The sequence below is a fragment of the Lepidochelys kempii genome, chromosome 10, assembly GCF_965140265.1.
Source record: "Lepidochelys kempii isolate rLepKem1 chromosome 10, rLepKem1.hap2, whole genome shotgun sequence".
Lineage (NCBI taxonomy): Eukaryota > Metazoa > Chordata > Testudines > Cheloniidae > Lepidochelys > Lepidochelys kempii.
In genome coordinates, this window is record NC_133265.1 from 50471014 (window position 1) to 50488359 (window position 17346).

Sequence of the window (17346 nt, forward strand, 5' to 3'; positions counted from 1 at the left end):
CAGGTTCAGTTATGTATTGGATGTCTAAAAAGTAATGGATTATGGGCCAAAATAAGTGAATTTGCATGAGATTAAGTAGGGCATTTTTTGTTCCACATTTATATTAAGAACAGATATATCTTAAAGAACAAATGTTTTCAATAGGTACAAACATTTGGATAAGATATTCCTGTAAACAAAGCTTAGGCAAGCTATCATAGTAAAGGGGAGGTTGCAGCTAATTAAACCTGGTAAAGCAGTTAGTGTAAAGTTAGGTCATGTATCTTATTTAAATTGATTGAGATGAGAGCTCTTAGGTATTTCACAGTAGTGGGTCATTTTAAAAAGAGGAACAATATGTTTTATGGGGTAAAAATTAAGAGTAATAGTTTTCTAATTTGTTTAACCGGTATCTTGTAACCAGATACTTGGCTGCAATGTATTCTTTTTATGTTGCAATTTGGACACTGCTTTGGAATTTTTGCCAAATATCACCTACAATACAGCACTTGTTTATAATCGAGGATCTGCTAGGATTACAGTTGTGAAAATGTGAGAACTCTTTTGTGAGCACAAAGGGGCGTTTCCCCTGGCCCATACTTGGCCTCTGTGCACACCTTTGTCTTTTTCTCAACCTCACCCACATTGCACTGTGCACACACATAAGTCTTCAGCTTTTTAACAGCAGGTATAAAATGCAAATCTGGGGTTCTGCTGAACATACCACATCTGCAAGATAATTTGTTTGTTGTAAACATTTTAGTTGTGAGGTAAATCATTTTTGATATTTTTTTGTTTGTTTTGTGCCATGTACTATTTTTAACTCTGTTTTGTTATGTACACTTACAGTGGATAAAGTTGTATGTATGTGTGAGAGAGGACTGCCCTTTGGGTGGAGACTTGGTATTACATCTTTGTAATGTAGGGAGTTGCCATTTTAGATTTCTCTTGTAGGGTCAGGACGCTTAAAGAAGGAGTAAAGAAGTGATTTAAGTTTCTGTGAGGAACAGAATTATCTACTTACACTATACAGTAAGTACAAACCCTTTTAATCTTTTGAAACAAGCTTATATATAAACTTGTTTTGTACAACTAGAGAGGTTCAGGTGTAGGCATTTCTTTCTAGTAATGCTCATAAATTCTTTGTTTTGCCATTTAACTGGAAAAAATCTTTTAAATGCTGGGATGAAGGAAATATCTTGGATGTATGATGCAAAGAGGAGTAAATACTGCATCCTTTTTAAAGGTGATGTAGCGGCTATTGTCCTCTGCTGGCATTGTGCTCTTACTGGCGGTGGTACTTCTCCATATTTCTCCTAACCTGTGGCTATATGCTGCCACAATTAATTTATTCTTATATGTTCTATTTTTAGTGGTTTACTATACAGTGAATTATATGTGAATTAAAACAAAATAAATTCAGAAATAGGAAACTTTAGAAAATAGGAATTGCTGTACCAGACCAGTCCAATTCAATGATCCGTCTGCTTAATAACCTCTCTGACCGTGGCCACAACCAGATGTTTTAGAATAAGTTACAGGAAATGCTACAGTGGACAATTATGGAATAAACTTCCCAAAAGGGAACTTTGTCCTAGCTGTCTCTGGTAGTGGTTGGTTTGTGTCCTGAAGTAGAAGAATTTATATCCCTTATAAAAAAAATTATCCTCTGTAATCCATATATAACTAGTACTTTTTTGAATTTTATTAAACTCTCAGCTTCTAATTTAATTTTACAATCAGACAAAATAGAAAATAAACAAACAAAAAAACCAAGAATTGTGAGACAGTAAGTTTCACATACCAGTGAATTGCAAAAGTGGGGCCCAATTCTGCAGCAAAACTTAATTTGACTTCAGAATCATGACTGGCTTTATAATGTGCACTGGAATTTATAAAGCAACAATGTAGGTAACAATGTAGATTTTCTAAAAGCATCAAGCACTATAAGTCCTGCATGACTACATTCTCTTCGAGGCAGAATTCCTCTGTAGAACTATTTTTCAATATTTTCATTATTCAAACCAGTCTGCAGGTGTATCTGCTTTATCAGTAGCACTGTGCCATAAAGGTTTATGAATTTGACTGTACGTATGAATGTTTGCCATTAGTTTTAAAATTAATTGAGTTTACATATAGTATAACAGAATATTTCTATCTACAGTAGAGAAACTTCTTGGTCTGCAGCATAAATGAAAATACATCCATATAGCTATTTACTCAGGCAAAATACAATAGGATTAAAATGCTAAATTTAATTTTTGTCTTTAGGTGCTGTTTTAGAAAACTAGCCTCTAACCAAGAATAAAAATTGTTGTCAGAATAATATGCGAACAGGTAATTTCTTGTAAGTTTATTTTTACTCAGATGTTTATTTATAGTTCACTATAGTTGCACGGATTACAACAGGTGGGGTTAGATTGTTGTGGCTTCTCCTGAGAGCCAACTCTACTCCCGGGGCAGTGGACCAGTGTTTTCAACTTTTGTAAGGAGGGATTGCATTGGCCAATCTTAATACCTCTCAGAAGTTCTGGGGTGGGCTGGCATATGGCCCAGGACTTCTTATAAAAGGAGGCAGGACAAAGCAGATCCTTTCTAATCTACCACCTGACAGTTTTGAGTTCTTTTTCTTTTTTATTCACATGATTGCAACTTTAGGGCAATGTTTGTTGGGTAAAGGGTAGTTAGTTTAGCCCAGGGGTGGGCAAACTTTTTGTCCCGAGGACCACATCTGGATATGGAAATTGTATGGTGGGCCATGAATACTCACAAAATTGGGGGTTGGGGTGTGGGGGTGAGGGCTAGGGCTGGGGATAAGGGATTGAGGGTGCAGGAGGGTGCTCCCAACTGGGACCGAAGGATTTGGAGGGAAGGAGGGGGATCAGGGCTGGGTCAGGGGGTTGGAATGCACAATGTGGTCAGGGGTGCAGGCTCCAGGCGACACTTACCTCAAGCAGCTCCCAGAAGCAGCGGCATGTCCCCCCTCCGGCTTTTACACGGAGGCGTGACCAGACAGTTCTGTACTCTGCCCTGTCCGCAGTCACCGCCCCTGCAGCTCCCATGGGCCTCAGTTCCTGGCCAATGTGGGGGCAGCGTGCGGCGCCCCTTGGCTGCCCCTACGCATAGGAGCCGGAGGGAGGACATGCCACTGGTTCTGGGAGCCGTGCAGAGAGGGGCAATCCTCAACCCGACTCACCAGCTGGAGCACCGGAGCGGGGCAAGCCCCAAGACCCCACTCCCCCGCTGGAGCTCGAGGGCCAGATTAAAACATTCGGAGGGTTAGCCTCTGGATTGGGGACAAATATACGTGTGGGGAGGAGGTTTCTATGGGGTTAGGTGGTGTTGAGGATTTTTATCCCCCAACGCATAGGGCACTCTGGCCCAAATTTTCAATGGATACAGATAGAGGTGTGCATACAATTTAGCAAGTGTCTGACCAGAATATGCACACACAGGGCCCAGTGCATGAGCACAAGGCTGCTTGGAGATGTGCACGTGCATACAGCTATGTGTGCATATAAAGTGTTGAATATGCCAATTTGAAACTGTAGGTCTTAGTTATATGAGTAGGTCTTAGTCATATGAGTACTTAGAGGGTACTATCGCCTCTTCCACTTTGAACCACTGCTGTGTTAGGGCTGCAAGAATCAATTTTGCTTAATTTTGGTTCAATAAAGTTGCAACTGTTTGACCACTTTCTAAATAAAATGTGTTGGCCCCCCTTTATTTTCTTTCCCCAGGAAGTAAAGCAATATATCAAAATACAAATATACATGACATAGAATATCCATAGTATGTTGGTGCCATTTCTACAGTGGTATTAATTGGAAAAGTTGATGACAATATCCAATTATTTATTTATAATCTAGATTGATATTGATAATGTTTCCCTCTCATCAACATCTATCTTGTATGACCTTTCTGTCTTGGTAATACTAATCTAACTGTAGAATACATTTGACCCTCCAAGCTTATAATTTGAATTTTTAGATTAAAGCAGTTTATTAACTTCACTTGTAAAAAGGCATAGCTATGTCTTTCAAAATAAAAGACAATATTTCCTAACAACAAATTTAATAGACTCAGAATAAAAACAGAGATAGCAATTCAGGTTAGATGAGTTTATTTTGTCAGCAAAGTGTACTACTAGCTAGATGAACTGGCAGGTCTTGTTGTTAAAACAGTTTATCTCTGCAAAAAGTGTCAAGCTCTACTCCACCCTCTCTGGCGCTAAAGTACCTGGGTTCCTACCTGTATTAGAACCCCTTCTGACACGCATATAATACTTGTATTACAGTATTCCAAATCACTGACTGTAAGCTTAAAGGGGCAAATTTTGGCCCTGTATGCTCAAACTTGACTTCTGTTGTCACTGGTGAGAGTTGTGCATGCCTAAGGGCAGAATTTGGTCAAAATTCTCTAATGAGGTGACCATGAATTGTGACATTGATTGCAATATTTTTTCTTGATATTATAGCATCTTGTATTTTATTTTATTCTTTCATTTCTTCAAAATGTGTAGGCCACTTTACATAGTGTCACTTAATAAACAGCAGCAAAATACTATTTGCTCAGATCAGAATGACTGAAAAGTACAAATGGACTGATGATGAGATACTTGACCCACATGAGTGTAAAGGTATTCTCTAAATAGCCCGCTTATTGGCAGTTACTTTAAACAAATGAAGGATATATTTTTTTCTCCTTCATTGCAAGAAGTGGCTCTGGAGAGTGGCAGTATATCCAGGAATTTAGTCTGTGATGAGATTCCCTGAAGAACTGGTTTTGTTGATGTTACTGTACTCTCAAGAAAGACAATATTCATTATTGTAATTTACACCCACAGCCACAGAGTATTATACTCAAATTATTCAAATGGATTATTTTGCCACACACTGTCTCTCTCTCTCTACACATCTCTCCCGCTCCAGAGTTCCTGAGGCATTTTGCCATGGAGTGGAGGCATATCTAGTGGGACTGCAGAGAGGGCTGATGTTCTGTGTTCTACAAGAATATCCTGTAGATCTCAGAACATTTGGGAGGTTGGCTGTGGCATCAACTACTCCTAGGTCCTCCTCCCCCATGGCAGCATGGGTCTTGAGTAAGCCAGAGCCTTTGCCTTACTTTTACTTATAGAGTAATAAAAGACTACTTGCTGGGCATGACTCTAGGAAGTTAACAAGGATCTCATTAACTCTCACAAAAATTTTCGTGAGGGTATGCCAGGAGATGATGCTGCATAAACTTACCTTCCATTGGCTCTCCCTTCCTTCAGCTGGCTATCCAAGTTGTAGAGTCTCAGCAGCACTGCATTCCCTCACATGGGCATCCATAAGCTTGGGGAAGTTGGACAGGAAGAAGGGGTGGGAGATTTTCTACTTTAGCATCTCCCCCTTCCCTCCAGCAGTTTCAGAGACAATAGAGTAGGATTTCTACTTTTTTCATCCCCTCCTTTCATTCAGGAGATGACATGACCCCAAATCTGGTTACACTGACATATCTACATGGAGATAATAAAACATATTTAATTTATTTACAGCTTCTGTTCAAAAAGACTTGTTAGTAAATTTTCTCTTCAGCTGTTTTCTCCCCGCCCCTCACACCATAGTAAATGGTCTGTACACACAAGTGTAATACTTGAAAAGTTCTCAATAGTAAGCTTGCAGTAAACAAATTGTCAATGTGTATTATAAGTATAGAAATCATGCTGGTTAAAAGTAAAATTGTATTTTATTTTTGACCTTAGTGTGAACATATAGAGTTAAGTTGTGCCTGGTCTTGTGAAGATGCACAAGGATGGAGAGGGCACAAAGAGCTTTCTGTCCCCCTGATAATTTGCACTGGGTCTGTGCACAGTTCTGATCCTTGCACACTGAGCACGTGGACATGGGGATTGAAATCCTGGCCCTGTTGAATCATAGAATCATAGAATATTAGGGTTGGAAGAGACCTCAGGAGGACATCTAGTCCAATCTCCTGCTCAAAGCGGGACCAACACCAATTAAATCATCCCAGCAAAGGCTTTGTCAAATCGGGCCTTAAAAACCTCGAAGGATGGAGAGTCCGCCACCCCCCTAGGTAACCCATTCCAGTGCTTCACCACCCTCCTAGTGAAATAGTGTTTCCTAATGTCCAACCTAGACCTCCCCCCACTGCAACTTGAGACCACTGCTTCTTGTTCTGTCATCTGCCACCACTGAGAACAGCTTAGCTTCATCCTCTTTGGAACCCACCCTTCAGGTAATTGAAGGCTGCTATCAAATCCCCCCTCACTCTTCTCTTCTGCAGACCAAATAAACCCAGTTCCCTCAGCCTCCCCTTGTAAGTCATGTGCCCCAGACCCCTAACCATTTTCATTGCCCTCTGCTGGACTCGCTCCAATTTGTCCACATCCCTTCTGTATTGGGGGACCAAAACTGGACGCAATACTCCAGGTGTGGCCTCAGCAGTGCCGATTAGAGGGGAATAATCACTTCCCTCGATCTGCTGGCCATGCTCCTACGAATACAGCCCAAGATGCCATTGGCCTTCTTGGCAACAAGGGTACACTGCTGACTCATATCCAGCTTCTCGTCCACTGTAACCCCTAGGTCCTTTTCTGCCGAACTGCTGCTTAGCCAGTCGGTCCCCAGCCTGTAGCGGTGCATGGGATTCTTCCTTCCTAAGTGCAGGACTCTGCATTTGTCCTTGTTGAACCTCATCAGATTTTTTTTGGCCCACAGCAAATTTCTGTTGAATTCCACAGCAAAACGCCCATTGATTTTGAAATCCTAGCCCCATTTAATCCAATGGGAATTTTGCCATTGACTTAAACATGGCCAGGATTTCACCCAGGGTCTCCACTGCCAATTGCATCACTATATAACCCAAAGAGGACAGTGAGAGGGCAGAATTTGTAGTGCCAGCCCAGTGTACTGTATGGATATGGTGCATACTGCACCTCTTCCAAGAATATAGCAATGGCCAAACACTCCTGGTGCTCCTGGAAGCATTGTGCCCACTGAGACTGCAATGCCTGTGGGAGCGCTCTCTGTTGTGGGATGTTTTAACACCACTTGCTAGTGCGGATTGTTGTTCGCAGCCACAGTTTTGGCCCAGGGGAGTTACAAGTGAGTTACATTGGTTATTCCAAAAGAGTAGATATGAAAATGAAAATCAAGATACCTTTTTCCATAATAGTATATTTTGTATGCACTGCTGAAGGCACATTTTGCCATACGCGAACAGTAGGCATTCTGCAGTCTCATTTTCAGATATGGCTGGAAATAACAGTGAAAATAATCACACCTAAAGTGTGAGATAACACATGATTCTCAGGTTTGTGATGTCACAGGCCTGTTCTATTCCTGTTTTAAAGGAAATGCTTGGGTTTAATGAGTGAGATTAATAAAATCTCTCTCACACACATATATATGGCTATATACTCACTTGCATATACCACCCACCCACCCACCCACCTACCCCAGTTTTAAAAACATGAACTTCTTACTAGGATGTCTAAATCCTGCATTTGGATGCCCAGATTGGGATTTAGGTACATAAAATGGACAATTACATCTCTAAATTCCAATCTGAGCATCCAAATGCAGGATCTGGATAGCTTATTAAGGAGCCTACATTAAAATTCATGTTTAAAATCAATCATGAAAAATGTACTCTTTTGAAATTACATTATAAGAAACAAATGTAATTGTTTGGAGAAATCTTATATTGCAGTTTCTCCATACAAGTATTAATGAACTAGCTCCTCAGCTGTGCCAGAATGGTGCTTGGTGCAGCTGGGTGGCCCAAAGTTGGCTGGAGCCAGCAGGGGGATGGGTCAGTTTTCACTGAAGGTTGGAGCAGCCTAAAGGCCAAAGGGGCCATTCACTGTCAGGGACAGTTAGACTGCAGCAGCACTCAGGCCATTCTCCCCTTTCCCTGGCCGCACTCCTAGGCTGGGAGGAGGGGGAGTATAGGGATGTCTATACTGCCTCCACATATGTGGATTCCTGTATACTGCAGGAATCCCCATATAGCTGTTTTTAAAGCTGCTTTGCACCACTAGAGCAGTGCAAAGCAGTCTTGATAAGGGCTATCATCTGGCCCAATATATTCACTATGCTCCCCGAATGTGATAGCCATGAGGAAGATTTCAAAGCTCTGTCACTCCTTACTAATGGAACTGCTCCCACTTCCTCAAACTTTAAGCCTGCCTTCTGATATGCTGGTATATTTGCTATATATTTTGTAAAATCAACTTTAGTACTTGTATTCACAGTTACAATCATTGATTTTATTAGCTACATAGTGGTACATACCAATATGTTGGAGAGTAAAACTGTCCCTTATTAGTTTCTAGTATTTTTAAGCCAGTTGTATCTTTTGTGTTATAATTTAAAGAAAACAACAAAACAAAACCCAAATCACCACATGGTATAATTTTTTCACATCTTGATTCCTCCTGAGTAAAACAAATCTCTCTCTTTGTATCTGTTCTTTTCAGATCATGAAGAGCTCTGTGGCACCAGTTATGGATCTTTTTGTCTAAATGGCGGGATTTGTTATATGATCCCTACTGTATCCAGTCCATTTTGCAGGTGAGTGAAATTTAAGCTTGTATGTTCACACATTGGATTTAGCTATTGGAAGGACAGATACTATGCTAGTTTAACAATATTTCTTTAAAGAAATATAGCATGTTAGGTGAAAATGTGTATGTGTCCATGGCTGTTGTAAATATGTTTGTATGTGCAAATTCAGCAGTTCTTGATCATGTGGTTTAATGTTAATGTTTCTGTCTGGTCCATGGAAAGGGCAATGGTTTCAAACCCTGTGTATACTTGGGGAAAAAAATTGGTGGATGAGGCAGTACCCATTTATGTACTCAGAATTCAGATTGGTATCTATAATTCAGAGCTTTATACTCCCCTCCTCTTATGCAGTACAGAAGGGAGAAAAATGCCCTTAATCTCACAGAGAAGAGACTGGAGGAAGGGCATACAGAGAGGCAATAATGGATACAAGTGTATTCCCTCCTCTCCTACACATTATATAGCAAAGTGTTATAATAATAAAAGGGTGTGGCTTGAACAAAATAGGGAGAAGACAGCATATTTACTTTGGGGGGGGGGGAATGTAATGGAGGCCAAAAGCATAAGTGAAGGCTGTTTGTGCTCTATGAACCCAATTAAAAGAATCACAAAGCACAGCTTCAGGGGGACAGCTAAAAAAGCCACTTGACAAAAAAGCAGCATAGTAGCTGTGTATGCTCTGCTCATATGACAGAGGTTTATAGTGCTTGGGGAAAGCTAATACGTGACCTCCAGGAGGGGATCATGTAACAGAATGTGGAAAGACCTAACACTGCCTATCTTTGCAGATAAGATCTCCCCTTCCACATGTAAAAACAGCTGCTATCTATTTGCCAAATCACCCATCAGAGACACAAGAAGAAAAGGTTACCCAGTATATTATTTTAGGTCTGCTTTTGCTAATTTTAAACTATTCTTCATTTGAGATAAGAGAACTGGCTAACTTAAATGGTTCAATTGGCAAGCTGGCACTTACACTGAAAACTTATGTTTATGGATGTTAGAACATTAGGGCTCTCTTTCCCTCACGCTTGGTGACTTCTGTTCCCCATTCCCTGGTGGCTTCTTTCAGCCTTCAGATGTAATAGGAGTAATGGGTTGAAATATTTAGGAAGAAAAAAACAAAACAGAAAAACTTTTAATGGTGAGATCTGTTAAACTGTGAATAATCTCACTTCGGACATTCCAATCTAAAATAGACGAAATCCTGAAGATTAGACTGCAGGGAACAATCCTGCATTGTTTTCTAAGGGATAATTATATGATCTCATAAAAGTTTTACATTTCTTACTTTTATATTTTCTAGCCACAGTAGATATGCATATATTAACTATTTCTTCTAAAATTATTAGCAGTGGAATAGTTAATAAAGTTGACATTTTAATCAGCATAATTAGGCTTCAGAATTAACTTCTACTGAAATAGGTCAATCCACCTCTCAGCTATTGTTAAAGAGGTCAATAGATTCAGCAAAACAGTGCTGCTAATTGTCACATTTGAAAGATTTCAGCCCTAAGGGTTAGAAACTTCATTTATTTTAAATGAAAACCTAAATTCTTCTGAAATTTACAGGCCCACCAGAGAACTATTAAACCACTGTTATGGTCCATTCTGTCTCTCTTCTAGCCCTGTTACTAATTGGTTCCTGAATTTTCAAAACCTTGCATGAGATTTTAGCCATATAATTCAAATCAATGGAAAATGCATAGCTAAAACTCTCCATCACACTTTGAAAAATTTAGGGATATTACCCGCTGTATGTAGAAGTCTTGTAACTTAAAATTAAAACATCATATACTTTGACACAGCCCATCAGAACAGAGAAATTTCACAATCGTTAATTGATACATTTTATAGAAAAAAGCAAGAAGAACACAGGGTAACATACATGTGGAAAATTCTTTAACAGGATTTCAATAATTATTAAATCTTTAATTTTCTAATTTATATGAAGTTAGCCTTTGTACCCTATTTATTTCCAAAGATCTTAATGTGCTATCAGTTAATTTATTGTTACAGTGTTGTAGACTCATTGGTTCCAAGATACTAGAGAGATAAGGTAGAAGAAATAATATCTTTTATTAGACCACTTATGTTGGTGAAGAGACAGGCTTTCGAGCTACAAAGAGCCTGACCTGAAGAAGAGCTCCATGTAGCTCCAAAGCTTGTCTCTTTCACCAACAGAAGTTGGTCGAGTAAAATATTGATTTGTGATTTTTAAAAAATGCCTGTGTCTACATTAAAAAAATTACCAATTTCTTCAAATACATACATCCATTCAAGGTTAATCAAAATCAACAACTTAATCTCCTTCTTACTCCTTGAATTAAGACTCAGTTTTCTTGTGAGATAGGTAATAAATATTCTAACTTTACAGATGGATAAACTGAGGGTCAGAGTGATTAGTAGTGTGCTCAAGGGTGCCCTCCGAGTCTTTTGAGGTTCTACTGCCAAATTGAAGATTGGGTGGAAGTAATTTCCCTGCCTGTAGTGGACAGTGTTAAAATTTAACTGTAACTGGCTAAGCTTTGCCAGAGATTACTTATCCTTGAGGCTGAAAACAAAGGAACAGACAAACAAAAACCTTCTGAAGTGCATATTTTTGCCTTTGGAATGTACTAGATTACACCAAATCATAGCTATATTCAGCAAATGTCTCTGGGAAGGATGCATCCAAAAGCCTGTAATAAGTCTTCACACAATCAATCCCCAGTTCTATTTCAAATTACACAAATTGAGCACTGTACTATATCGTCAGTAACTCAAGACCTAGTGCTGGAACCCTTATTCACACACTACTTGACGTAAGTGGGCCTACTCACAATTGTGACCTCAGTATATTTTTCTTGGAACAAAAAAGTACAAACATTTCTAGTGAAATGTACATGATACAAACATGACACATTCTGTCACCTCTCTCCTTGATTATGGTTATGACAAAGGGTCTTTGTTCATTTGCTTTTTGCTCTTCCATTTGAATACACTATCCGGTCCCTCATCCTTCTCTGCAAGCACACGTGCCTCTGGTACATGGGTTTATCACATGCTAAGGGAGAACATTTTTGCAGGAAACTCTTGTTAAAATATTCACCGCGCATCACTGAGATTTATCCTTGAGGATAATTGTCCAGCATCATTGAGTGAATCAAATGCAGAGATAAGAATAGAATGTAGGAGTCCTGATTTCCAGGTCATTTGTTCTAGCTACTAGGCCACACTAACTCACATTATATAATTTAAATTAATGCAGAAGAATTGAAAATAAAAGTCTATCAAGAAAAATCCTTATTTTTGGTTAACTAGAAAGAAACCCTCCTTTCCAGCATTTTAATAGCTATAATAAGTAGGGGAAAAGTGGAACATTAAAATTAGATGTTGTTGGTTATACAACTTCAGATACAGTTTCAAAGCATTCTGTCTTAGGAATTGCCTAACCACAATATATAGTGAAGGAGGTGTATCTAATGTGATAACTGTATATTTGGAGTAACAGACTTCCTGAACAACTAATTCTTTAGCAATGCACGCTTGTAAGCATAGGTGATTTCCACTTTAAAAGGGTTCCAAATGGAATCTTATGTAAATCAGATACTGACTGGCACTAGGATATTTTGCAATCTGGAAGGGCAAAAAGCTAACTTCTTTAGAGTATCTCTGTTGTACTCTAGCACTAAAAACTTATTTCTTCACTACCCCATTTCAACTTTGAAGTATTTTTCCTGTATATCTAATTGCGGCTTATCAATTTATATGAATTTAAATAGAAGCATTCTATTTAAGCATATTCTCATTCCAAGCATGTTCCTTAATCAGTCAGAGAAGATGGCTAATTATAAATGAGAAAGGTTCTGTTTACACACAGATATCTGAGTAATCAGCAGCGATGTGAATAGAAATAATAGGAAAAAAAGTGCATCACTGTGCAGTGGAATTAACAAAAATATTTGATTCTTTAAAACTTCCTTAAGACTGACATCACCAAGCAAGTGATCAAATTTTGTGTTTCTTATTCTTGCCTAGCTCCTCAAGGTGGCAGGGACCTGGTGTCACCGTATAGTATAGACTCCAAGTTGCTCTAATATGACCAGCTGTGGCCAATGCAAAGAATGACTAAAGTTTAGGGCTTCAGAACCATATTCTCCAGGCCAAAGAATGAATCACTGACATGGCATCATTGATTGCAAAGGATTAAGAAAACAAAAATGTGGACCTGAAAACTATTTTAAAAGCGCTTAAAATACATTAATGTAAATAGATAGCACATTGTGATAAATGCCATGTTGCAAGCAGGGTTTATGCAGGATACATGATGCAATATAGTCTGTTGTAACTCTGCAAACTATGATCTGTGTCTAAAGTAGAATTGCATCATCCTTTAAAATAAATATGGCTATTTATAGAGGATTTATAGAGAAACTGATAGTTACCGTTTGCTCTTAAATATTTCACAGCTACTTTCACTTGGCAGAAGTGGATATTTGTATGTAATTGAACTAGGGTAGCACAAAAACTTTCTCTGCACAGCATAACATTTTCTGATTCTAAATGCACCTGGCATATGTTAATAGATTGTCAGCTGCCATCTTCACTTTGTGCCATTTCTAATACTGGCTTAATTTCTTCAGCAGCCAAAGGTGCACCTGTCGCCATACACAGGGTGAGATTCAACACTGAAGTAGCCAATTTAAAAAATATATATAAGTAACAAACACACAGAACATAATGTGAAATCCAAATGCCTCGGGTGTGTTGTAAAGCATGAGGCTGTTTGCTTGAGCACGAGATGTACAGCTGTCCCATTATCATTAACAAGCTGGAGAAGAGTACTAAGCTATGATTTTGTCATCTATGGTACAAATCTCATACTAAATTATTTCTTCTTTATTTTATCTTACATCTGTGCAGAGGAATTTGGATGCCCAGTTTTGGGCACTCAGACAAGAAAGGGAAGCAGAATGTGGGCAGTGCATGCTCTTTGAAAATCTCTGTGGATGGGAGTCCAGCTATGGCTGGGGGACCCAATACTGAGAATATCTTTTCAAAGCTTCACCATTATACGGTGCTCTGCTCTCCTGGCATTGCTGTTCTCCTTGTTTCTGATTATCTCTGCCCCTCCCCTTCTCTCAGTCTACTGTAGATGCTTCAGCAATCCTCTGAGGGAATCTGTGGCCTGCACGGACACCATTGTTTCATCAGCATCTGAACAGATAGAAAAGCCTAGGAGATAGAGATCAGGAACAGGAGTTGGTCACTGTTTAAGTTGACTATATCTCTGCTCACAGGTTGCAGAAATAGAAGAAGAAGCAGAGAAGGGGCAAGTTCTATACACTATGGCTATGTTTTAAAATCTTGGGTAGATGCAAATAACTATTTGGGTCCCCAGCAAGGGGCACTAGTGTGAGCGAATTATGTGCCCAGGCAATTTTCACAGCTTGGATTTGGCTGCTCACAAGTTGCTTGACTATACAGTACTTGGGATTTTCAAAGTGTCCACACAAATATCCTTGGTGTTTAAGGCTGAGCAGAAACAGCCACCAGGTGCAGTGGTAACTGGCAGTATACTAATGAAGCTTGGACACCCAGTAATGAGCAGTGTAAAAGCAGGTTATTTTCAAGTAATGGCTATTCCCAGTGGAGAGTGGCCAAACTGGTAAAGGTTGGGGTAGGCACAAATGATAAGACAGAAGCAGAGAGGATAAGAGGACAAGAGGAAGCCCTGCCTCAGTCAGTAGCTATCAAGTCCTACTCCTAGACACACCATAGCCAAAGCTCCCTCTTGGTCTCACCTTGGAGAGCCAGTGCCAAAGTGGGCCTGATTCCCCTGCTAATCAAGCAGGGGCATCTCCACTCCATGAACAGTTTCAAGGGCCTCCCTCCCCTTGAGAGTCGGAAGAATATCTGCCTGGGTGGGCAGGCTTGGCCTGCTGCACTTTTCTCCTTCCATACATGGAGTGCTTTGTTGAAGTGGTGTTGGAGGGCCCTTCAAAAGTGGGTGTTGGTGTTAACACCGCATTAAGAGGCAGGCTGTAGCTCACACCTCTCAGAACAATTGTTTCAGGCTCTCTCTAAAGCTGGGGTGGGCAAACTACGGCCCAGGGGCGGGATCCAGCCCTTCAGGGCTTTGGATCCAGCCCACGGGATTGCCATTCCCGTGGCGCTGTGGGCCCTGCGCCGCTCCCAGTAGCGGCCGGCACCACGTCCCTGTGGCCCTTATCTGTGGGTTCCACACACGAAGCTCCCATTGGCTGGGAACACGCGGCCAATGGGAGCTTCGGGGGAGGTACCTGCAGGCGAGGGTAGCGTGTGGAGCCCTCTGCCCCCAGGGTATGCAGGGACATGGTGACGGCTACTTCTGAGAGTGGTGTCAGGCCCCGGCAGGCAGGGAGCCTGCCTTAGCGGTGCCGCTGCCAACCCGGAGCCACTCCAGGTAAGTGGCACCGGGCCAGAGCCCGCACTCCAACCCGTCCTGTACCCCACACTCCAACCCCCTGCCCTGAGTCCCCTGCCACACCATGCACCCCTCCCTGCACCCCAACCCCGAGTCCCCTTGTTCACCCTTTACTGCTCCTCCGCCCCAACCCCTTGCCTTGAGCCCCTTCCTGTACACCATACTCCCTCCCACACCCTGCACTCTCTCCCGCACTCCAACCCCTTGCCCCAGCCATACGTTCATGGCCCTGCATGCAATTTCCCCACCCAGATGTGGCCCTCAGGCAAAATGTTTGCCCACCCCTGCTCTAAAGTCAGGCAGATGTTATTGCATCAGTAGGCTGCAGATTTTTTATACTGGTCTCAGATAAACAGTGACACTGAAGAAGTGGTCAAGACCCATTGCACATTCCAAAAATACATGACAGGTTAAGCAAAAGAGCCCATGTTGGTGGCACTGGAAAAATTGGTCCCTTGGAGCAAAGCAGGCATAGATTTGTTTACATTTACTGGTGAAAAAATGCATTCTAGACTATTATTCTAATTTCCCTGAGATAGCTTTACTAGGAGATACTACTGCTAAACTGGTGATTGTGCATGTCAAATCTATTTTATTAGACATGGTATAAGTGACATAGTAATGTTTGATAATGGGCCACTCTGTGGTGGCAATGAGTTTAAGCAATTTTTAGGGAAGTTTGCGTTTAGACATATAATCTCTAGTCCCCACTATCCCCAATCCCATGGGCTGGTGGAAAATGGTGTTTTCCGTGCCCTTTTCGCTGCAAAGGGGCACTAGGCACTCAGTTAGGCACCAACCACATGTTAAGACAGCTGAGCCCCAGTACCTAACTCTGCCAGAACAAATGGACTCTCAGTCTTCTGAAAATAGTACTAGATATTTCAAGGGAGACTTGCAAGTCCAAGTGAGAGTACTGTGATAGTGTTCCCAGGTTTTAGCTGATTTAGTTATTTGTCAAGAGGGTCCCTAGATAAGAACGGCCATACTGGATCAGACCAAAAGTCCATCTAGCCCAGTATCCTGTCTTCCGACAGTGGCCAGTGCCAGGTGCCCCGGAGGGAATGAACAAAACAGGTAATCACCAAGTGATCCATCCCCTGTCACCCATTCAGCTACTGGTAAACAGAGGCTAGGGACACCATCCCTGCCCATCCTGGCTAATAACCATTGATGGACCTATCCTCCATGAACTTATCTAGTTCTTTTTTGAACCCTGTTATAGTCTTGGCCTTCACAATATCCTCTGGCAAACAGTTCCACAGGTTGACTGTGCGTTGTGTGAAAAAAATACTTCCCTTTGTTTGTTTTAAACCTGCTGCCTATTAATTTCATTTGGTGACTCCTAGTTCTTGTGATATATTAAACATGGTCTTTTTGCTGCTATTACCTATGTGGCAGAAGTGTCACATTTTCAACAATGAGGACCAGACATTTACTTTAAAAAAAAGTCTGACCCCATCACATAACTCCAGGAACTAAGGCCTTAGGCATAGGCCTCTAGCTCCTGTGCCTTCATCCAGCCCTGCCAGTTGCACTGACGTTGACACCATAATTAAGAAATGGTCCTTCTCTTGAGTGCTCCAGCAAAGGCAGCAAGTTGTGGTTGTAAATTGGTTACATACTATAGGCGAAAAGGGCAGAATGTGGAAGTAGTGGCATGATTCTGGGTAATGCTCTAGCACAGCTGTATACACTACCAGTGTGTCACATAAGTACAGCCATCATATTCATGGAATTAGGTACATTTTCTATTTCAGACTCAGTGGTGCAAACTTTTGAAACATTTGATGTTTCAAAAAAAAATGCCTCAGCTCCTGGAGTCTAGACATTATGCGAAAATCTCAGCTTTCTTTTTTTATAAAGGTATGTTTCTAGACTTCATGGTTGTGAAGAAAAGCTTGAACACATGAACCAAGTGCACCCTAAAGGCTCAAAAAACAAAAAGCAAATAAAAAGAACACAATTATTTTTAAACACATCTCATTGTTTGTAAGGCAATCTCATTACTTTTTTGGGCCCAGCCTCATAATTTTCAAATGCCTGGTGTTGGCAGTACTACAGATGGCGTAGTTTCACAGAGAGATGCACAATGTGCCACCACAGATGGGAAGTCATCCATGGCTTAGAATTCCTGTGTGACTTGATGGTGTGTCTGCCCATCCATAAAGAAATTAATGTGGGTCTATAACCATGCAGATCACAGATTTAGGAAGTCCTCTACACAGAAGCAACTCACTGGCTGATGTTAGTAGTGTCCCCAATGGTCCTTTAAGGTTACGGCACCTTCTCTAAGCCTCTCAATTTCCTGCCACCTGACTTTTTATACAGTCCTCACATAGTCAG

General features: G+C 40.9%; 2 protein-coding genes across 6 annotated transcripts in view; one reads left to right on the top strand and one right to left on the bottom strand.

The window, feature by feature from the left end:
• TMEM266 (transmembrane protein 266) overlaps positions 1-17346 on the bottom strand; it is a 189051-nt gene that overhangs the window by 138977 nt on the left and 32728 nt on the right. Inside the window, exons 2-4 of one of the 3 annotated variants that reach the window (XM_073303520.1) lie at positions 9529-9625; positions 7144-7238; positions 5229-5479 (exon numbers count right to left, since the gene is read on the bottom strand). The gene's annotated coding sequence lies outside the window, so the exon portion shown is untranslated. The remainder of the gene's footprint in view (positions 1-5228; positions 5480-7143; positions 7239-9528; positions 9626-17346) is intronic. The other 2 variants (XM_073303517.1, XM_073303518.1) reach the window with 2 other exon arrangements.
• Positions 1-17346, top strand: part of NRG4 (neuregulin 4) — a 63228-nt gene that overhangs the window by 15083 nt on the left and 30799 nt on the right. For all 3 annotated transcript variants that reach the window (XM_073303524.1, XM_073303525.1, XM_073303523.1), the window contains exons 3-5: positions 934-1011; positions 2251-2316; positions 8465-8558. In XM_073303524.1, the coding sequence (XP_073159625.1) occupies positions 2307-2316; positions 8465-8558 (104 nt within the window). In that variant the 5' untranslated portion in view covers positions 934-1011; positions 2251-2306. The remainder of the gene's footprint in view (positions 1-933; positions 1012-2250; positions 2317-8464; positions 8559-17346) is intronic.